General features: G+C 33.8%; 1 protein-coding gene across 1 annotated transcript; it reads right to left on the bottom strand.

Moving 5' to 3' along the window:
- Window positions 1-865: 865 nt before the first annotated feature.
- MUB6 (membrane-anchored ubiquitin-fold protein 6 precursor) lies at window positions 866-3,981 on the bottom strand. The gene is made up of 3 exons (XM_078588533.1): window positions 3,664-3,981; window positions 2,279-2,449; window positions 866-1,307 (listed from the first exon to the last, which is right to left on the bottom strand). The coding sequence occupies exons 1-3, from the start codon at window positions 3,791-3,793 to the stop codon at window positions 1,252-1,254; spliced, it is 357 nt and encodes a 118-aa protein (XP_078444659.1). The 5' UTR covers window positions 3,794-3,981; the 3' UTR covers window positions 866-1,251.
- Window positions 3,982-7,424: the final 3,443 nt, after the last annotated feature.

Genomic DNA, 7,424 nt, shown 5'->3' with positions numbered 1-7,424 from the left:
ACCAATTTAACCAACACCTCTATAAGCCCAGAAACTATTTCTTGGCTAGGCTAATCAATTTAATAATCTCGGATCAGTTTAACCCAATAAATAGGCTAAGTGCCAACATATGAGGTGTCATGTTACATTGTGTGCTCTAGAAGGCATAAACGGTTCATCAACCCTTTGACCAAATATTTCCGTCATCAGTTACCTAATCCTATAATATATCATCCACGTGACACTCTTAGAAGGACTTAGGGCATCATCAACTATCAAATGCTAATGGATAATCTAGTCAAGACAGATACATTTGGAAATTATCAAAGAATTATTTCTTTGGAATTTCCATTGCCTTTGTCAAGAAATTCATCTCATCATCTTCCTTGGTTTTTTACTTTGATCCTTTGCATGGATAAAATAAGTAAATGTCCGGTGAATATTATGAGTTTTATGGTGTGCATGAAAGTGAAATTAAATGGGTACATATGGATTGCAATGTGGAATTAATTTGATCAAGGAGGAGTACTAAATGGTGGTGTATTCGGCTTAATTATGCAAGTACTTGATCAAATATTTTGATCTTCCTTTTCAACTTGTGCTTGAGATTAAATTGATTGAGGTTTCTTATAGATAACTTTGAATAAATTTGATGAAAAACTAAGTCTTTCAATCATTCATAAGGTTGCAATTTTGATATACTTCATTTGCATAAACAACAAATGAAGTGTGAGGCATCAATTCTAAATAGGAAAGGACAACTAAGTAAAACTATTGACCAACATAACTCAAGTCTCATATTTTGTTAAAACTTGAGAGGGTACATATATATTTACATATGAGTTTATGCAGGCTTATTTGCCATGCTATCTGGGACTCAGAACTATACATCTAAATAATGCTCAAGTCAACGCAGACAATACAGTTCAGTATGCCCCACAAACACTAAAGCCAATGTGATTTTACAATTCTTTTCCCATGTCTATGACAGGAGCAGCTTAGTCACACAAAACAAAATCTCTCTCTTTCTCCTCCCCACCCCTCTCCTAACCATGCTACAGAGTCAATTCAGGGAAAAAGAATCATGTCTTCAGACAGCCATCCTGTTTCTTTCTGTCCCCTTTTCATCTTTTCATTTTTGTTGCCATATCATACTCTCCCCTCAACCAACATAAAATCTGAGAATTCTGAAGGGCTGGGGAAACTTCTGACCATTGTTGGGGAGGCTGAGAAAGGAAGAGAACAACCGACTCAATAACTGCGGTAGGACCATCACAGAATGGAGCATCCGCATCCGTTCTGTTTGGACTTGTCACCCGGCTGCTTCTCTGAAGAAACAACAGAAATTTAATGACTCTTCTTCTATCAATACATTTTGAGCCTGATTTCTACTGAACAGAGTTTTTTGTAGTATTTCAATAAAAAGTTTGGTTTTTAAAATTTTTATACCACATGGATTACATCAAAAAAGAGAACTAGCCCAACAAGTATGAAGATAGACTCAAAAAGTCATGCTCAGGGGATTTTCAGAAATATCTAGAGAGGGGAAGAGGGATTAAAGTTTTAATGAATACGGGATGTTCCAACTTTTTCATAAGACTCATTGATGAATACCATTGATGAGTATTTTTCAGTATTTTAATAGAATTGTTTTAAATAACTAATTAGCTTCTGTCCATTAAGAAAACATAATTTTTCTTCATTGCCATCATCTGGGCTGAGCCAGAGGACATAAATATAAGAAAGAACTAGATCAGAAGGAGTCATCATAAAGACAGTCACAAAACTATAAAACTAAAGAAGAAAATGATAGGCACATGAGACATATCGATAAAATCAAAGTATTGGAGACATCAGGGAAGAGAAATGAAAATAAAATGCCTATTGGACACCTAAAAAATAGTGAATACCCATAAAATAGCAGATGAAAATTTCAAAAAAACTAGATTCTTGGGGAGCTCAGGAGAGAGAACGTGCCATAAGAATGAAAGAAAAAGAAAACCAAATCTAGACAAATGCTAGGGCGATAGTTTCAAATGAAGATCTGTTATCAGCAAACTGATAGAGAGACAATACTTGCATCTGGCATTCAAAGTATCAGGTCGTGGGAGAGTGGAAAAGAAACAAAACAAGCACCGTTTAGGGAGATAGTGTGAAGAGGAATAAGAAATCTCAGAAGAAATGAGGATAGAAAAGCAGAGCAAGAGCTTGCGAGATGGGAGAGAGAACTAATAAAAATAAAAAAAGAAAAACACATGAGGATGAGAGAGAAAGCTGATATTTTGGGCTAGTCGGGTACCTTGATTTCTGTCAGAATTGGGTGGGCGCACAACGACGTGCATGGTGACGACGCCGCCGGGGACATCGGCAACGGGGACTCGGGAGGCAGCGAGAGACTGATTGTTCTCTAAAATTCTTCCCCCATTAATCAGCTTCACGTCGTTTATTGTCCTGGGAGCGATTGATTTTCCTAGAACAATGAAGATAAATTAATATAATCATTGAGAGGAAAAGGGAAGATAGAGTCATTAAAAAAATAGGGAAGATAGAGAAAGATGGAAGTGTTAGACTAAAAGTGAAAAATGGAATAAGAAAGAGGGAAGTGAAAAATGGAATTGTTAAACAAAAAAAAGAAGAGGGAGAGAAAAAGAGAGGGATGGAAGTGTTAGACCGAAAAGAAGAAGAGAAAGCTGGAAAGATATGAGTTTCTGACGAAAAGGAAGAAAAGAGAGAGATAGAAAGAGATGGGGTTGTTAGACTAAAAGGAATAAGAAAGAGAGAAATGGGAATGTTAGTCTTAAAGGATGAAAAGAGAGAGAAATGGAAGCGCAACGCTAAAAGGTTGAAGAGAGAGACAGAGGCAGACTGGCTTGACAAGCTGGTATGAATAACAAGTTCTTGATGAACTCAGTTGTAAAACATAATATTTTTTCTCATTTTTCGTCATCTAGTATAATCCACAAGTCGTAGGCCAAGAAAAAGCGCAAACGATTTGAAGGGTGGAGAAAGATCTTTCCTCAGAACAGTTTAAAAGTTTTGTTTTGAATGCTAATAAGCTGACAAACTTATCAGCTTAATAGCCAGAACGGGGAAGGAGAAAATTAAATTAAACCACAGAACCTGAAGAACTCAGAAGCAACCCGCAAAAGAATGATATGAATTCGGTCATTCTTTCGCTAAATCTCTTCACAAAAAGGTAAAGAAATTCTCTCTTCTTTCTTTCTTTCTATTTTTGATATTTTATTAATTCTCAAAAACCCAACTCAACATAATCAACGAACAAATGGAATAAGAGTATAACATGGGCATGAACAAGGTGTCAATCATCTTCTGCACGCTCACCCTTCTCCATCTCTTTCTCTCAAAAACCCAAGTCAACATTATCAACCATCAAATGAAAGACGAGAAAAACATTTTCTACTCATAAAAAAGAGATCTCCATCTTCTTCGGTTAAACGGGCAATGATTCAAACCTAAGGAACATGTTTCATGGAAATTTTTTCCCAAATCAAAGATTGCCCTCAAGAACTCGCTGGGGATTTGAGGCGAGAAGAAACCCAAAACTTTCTCAAAGAAATTTTTAGGAATCGAGCAACCCGCAACCATGGCATTCGCAATTAGCTGAATGCAGAAGAAGATGAAGAACAAGAAAGAGTATGATAACAAGGGTTTAATTTTTCTTACCTTGAGGCCAACGAGAAACGATTTCCTCCTTGAGAGCTGCAACGGTGGTGGATGGATCATACTTGTCGGGGCCAATATCGCTGCCGTCGAAGAGCCGAAACTTGAGTTCAATCAATTCTTCCTCGGCCATGAAGACGAAACCCCAATCTCAATCGATCTCAGTTCAAACCGCCATCGCCAAAACGAATACCCAAGAACGAATAACCTCTCAAATACCCCCTTCTTGCCAGCCTCAACCTTTACCCAGATTTCACCATCGGAAGAAATTACTAGATTTCAATGGAAATTTGAATACGCAAACCAAAAGTCATATAAAGATGGTGACGGGAAATCGTCTTCTCCTCGTGTCCGACAAACTTTCCCCATCAACCACCGTTTTATCGATGAATTAGAAAAAAATCATCGTTTTCTATCACCCGCATCGAAAAAAAAAAATTTTTTTGGTGCCCAGATCGAAATCGTCATTCAATCATGGGAATATTCCTAGAAATTGCACGGCTGTTACTCCTCTTCATGATTGATTATTAAGAGTTTTTTGGGTGAATTAAGTTAGATTCTTTGTATGAATTTTACTTGTAACTTTTACAAAAATTGGATGGTTTCAAGGTAGGACAGGTTGGAATGAATTATTTATATGTGTATATTTATTACTCATAAATGTTTGGTCCTGACCCATACTTCAGTTAAATAGATGAAACAAATTGAATTGATGAGTTTTCATACATCTTCCCTGTATTACTAATTGGTTAGTCTGCCATCTGGAACTCTCTCTTAAGGTCAAAGAAGTGGGCAAAATAATGAATGAATCAACGGTCTGTTATCAAGTAAGAAAGAATAGATTAGAAGACGGACATTAGTTTTATATTAATTAAAAAGTCAGAAGAAGATGAACCCAAGTTTCCATCTATAGAAATAGTCTACCAAGTCAACCATCAGCCCACTGCATATTACCTTCATTAGTTTGATGAAGGTCAAATCCACTTCTGCCAGATTAGATAATGTTAGTGTTCACATTTGATACGTTCGAGAACATTTGGTTTTTCATTAAGAAGTTCAAGCCATATAATTGATATGGAAAAGGCCATTGAAGGCATAACTTGTAGGCCCAAATTTAACCTCTAATGTATTAGTTCTTTCAGAAATATAAATCATATTAAAATAGTTTTTAACTAAACCAGGGGAAATAAAATCATTATTATAAAACAATATTTTAATTTTAAAGTATGTATAATTTAATTGAAAATAAAGAGTAGCCTAAGTATGTAAAATCCTTATTTGATCATGAGAAGAGAGAGAGAGAGAGAGAGAGAGAGAGAGAGAGAGAGAGAGAGAGAGATGAAAAACTAAAGAAAATAGAAAGAGCGAGAGAGAGAGAGAGAAAAAATAAACAAGACAAGCATAATACAAGAAAGAAGAGAGCAAAAAGAGAAAAGTAGGGGAGAGTAGCAAGATGACACATAAGCGAGAAGATAAAAATTAAAAAATGGGGTAGGACTTGTAAATCCCCCTGTTCTACTTGCAGACAGATTGTTTGTTTGTAAACCCTTAGCAAACAGTGCTCGTCTACACAATATTTATATAGTATACACTTTAAAAACTTTATTATGGCCAGTCAATCCAAAGTTATCATTTTCTGGACATCTCTAGCTCTAACTTTTTATCTATCTACCCATCCACATGTATAGCTATCACTATTCAAACTATTTATCTATGTCTTTACGTCTACAAGTATCTCTATCAATATTTAACTAAATATGATCTAGCTCAATATGGAGATAGTACTCTACACTGAATGAATTGAAACACGACCCACGATCAAATTTCATTGATATATTTTTGTGCAATCTGAGCTCTACTAATTAGAATCCCGCTGGTTTTTATTTTCTGAAACTCAGTGAATGTTCTGTACTTATCTGGATTCTGCTGCATACCTCTGAAAGGGCCAGATACAACATGATTTGTTACAGTAAAAATATTTAAAGGAATTTCAAATCTATTGGAGCATAAAGAGAGCCACTAGCTAAAAACCATTTTGAATTCGATCATGATTATATTTTGAGTCCTTCAAATATTTACTTCCCAATTTTATAACCTTTCACTGATATTCTCTAAACATATTAGAATGAATTCAATTTCATATCATTATATAATATGCATTTGGTACTTTTGGAAAGTTCTCAAGGATACTATTTGATTGGTAGGAGTACACATGGTTTTGAGGGGATTGGGAAAATTTAGATCAATTTAATATGTGATGAAAGTATGAGATTCATACATTTATTTTAATTTAATTGAATATCTATATTAAACATTAATTTTTTAAAAATCTACAAAAAGTATTTAGTTTTGAATTTACAATATTTTTTGCCTTTTTATTTTCTGGAAAATTTAATTGATAGGATCCAAAATTTCTTCATCTAAAGGCAAGTAATAAAATAGTAGTAAACCATAAATATACATATAAATATGTAGGAAACAACATTCTTAGACAATGTAGGATCTGGCTCAACCTTATGAATAAATATGTATAAAACATCTTCCAACAAATAGTTTGCCTTAATCATCTCATATATTTCTCTCCAACATATGGTGTGCCATTACAAAAAAAAGGCTACCTATAAAAAGGTGTGTATTCAATAAAGTCATACATGATTATCAAAAATATATTTTTTAAAAATAAAAGCAGATTTGGCATAATATGAATATAATAGCAACTGATGATCAGTTCTAAGATATTATAACGAACATAATCCATATATGGAATTGATTTGATTCCTAAGATGTATTAGTAATGTTTATTATTTTACAAATAACTGATAGTTATATAGTTTATATTTACTTTAATGAATAACTGATTGTTATATAGTTTATCAACGGGATATCTTCATATATCTGATTGATTAATCTGAATAATTTGCAAAATCAATAGGCAGTGAAAGTCCTCACAGCCTCTCATTTCCCGTATTATGGTCACCAATGAGAAAGGTCAAAATGCCTGATCTCATACCTGACTTATTAGATCAGAAACTTTTATCCAGCTATAAAAAATATGAAATAGATATCTATTTCAATTAATTTTAACATGCTGAATAGACTTTAAGTATGCCCTATAAATTTTATTATTAAAAAAATATTTGGAATGGAGACAAAAATATTCAGATAAATACCACTATCTAATCCCAATCATATGATGAGTATGATTAGAATGAAACATTAGTCATAGATATTGGGTGCTCTTTAGGGGAATGAGTTTATTGACCAGAAATTATTGAATGTAGTAACAAGCCCATGAAGGTGATTATGTGGTCAAGATGGGATCATCTTCCTTTGATATTAATAAAGATGAAGTAGTCAAAGGCTCGGTAAAGGTAATTGAAATATTAGAGAAGATGTTCTCCAATGATTTTTCCATGCATCATGACTACTTAGAATTCCTGATTACGATCTGACAATTAAGCATATCCTAAGTCATTTGGGAGCATTGATAAACCATAATTTGGGTTAAATAAGTCGGTTAAAGGCTCTGATTTATGCAACAATATTTATAAACTTTTCCTTAGGGTAGGGTAAGGGTTGAATCCACAAGGAGCAAGTAATGAGAGAGTAAATTATAATTTAAATATATTTCAAATTAATTTTGTGTAATTTTATATTATTATTTTTTTTAATTTTTTGGTACGTGTTTTTAGGGAAAGAAATAAACTTTAAGTACAAATAAAACCTTAGGCTGCACTTCCCATAGTGAAATAGCACAGAAACAA

The sequence above is a fragment of the Wolffia australiana genome, chromosome 16 (genome assembly GCF_029677425.1).
Source record: "Wolffia australiana isolate 7733 chromosome 16, ASM2967742v1".
Lineage (NCBI taxonomy): Eukaryota > Viridiplantae > Streptophyta > Magnoliopsida > Alismatales > Araceae > Wolffia > Wolffia australiana.
The sequence above is the reverse complement of the archived record's forward strand: the minus strand, read 5'-3'. Positions and strand labels throughout refer to the sequence as shown.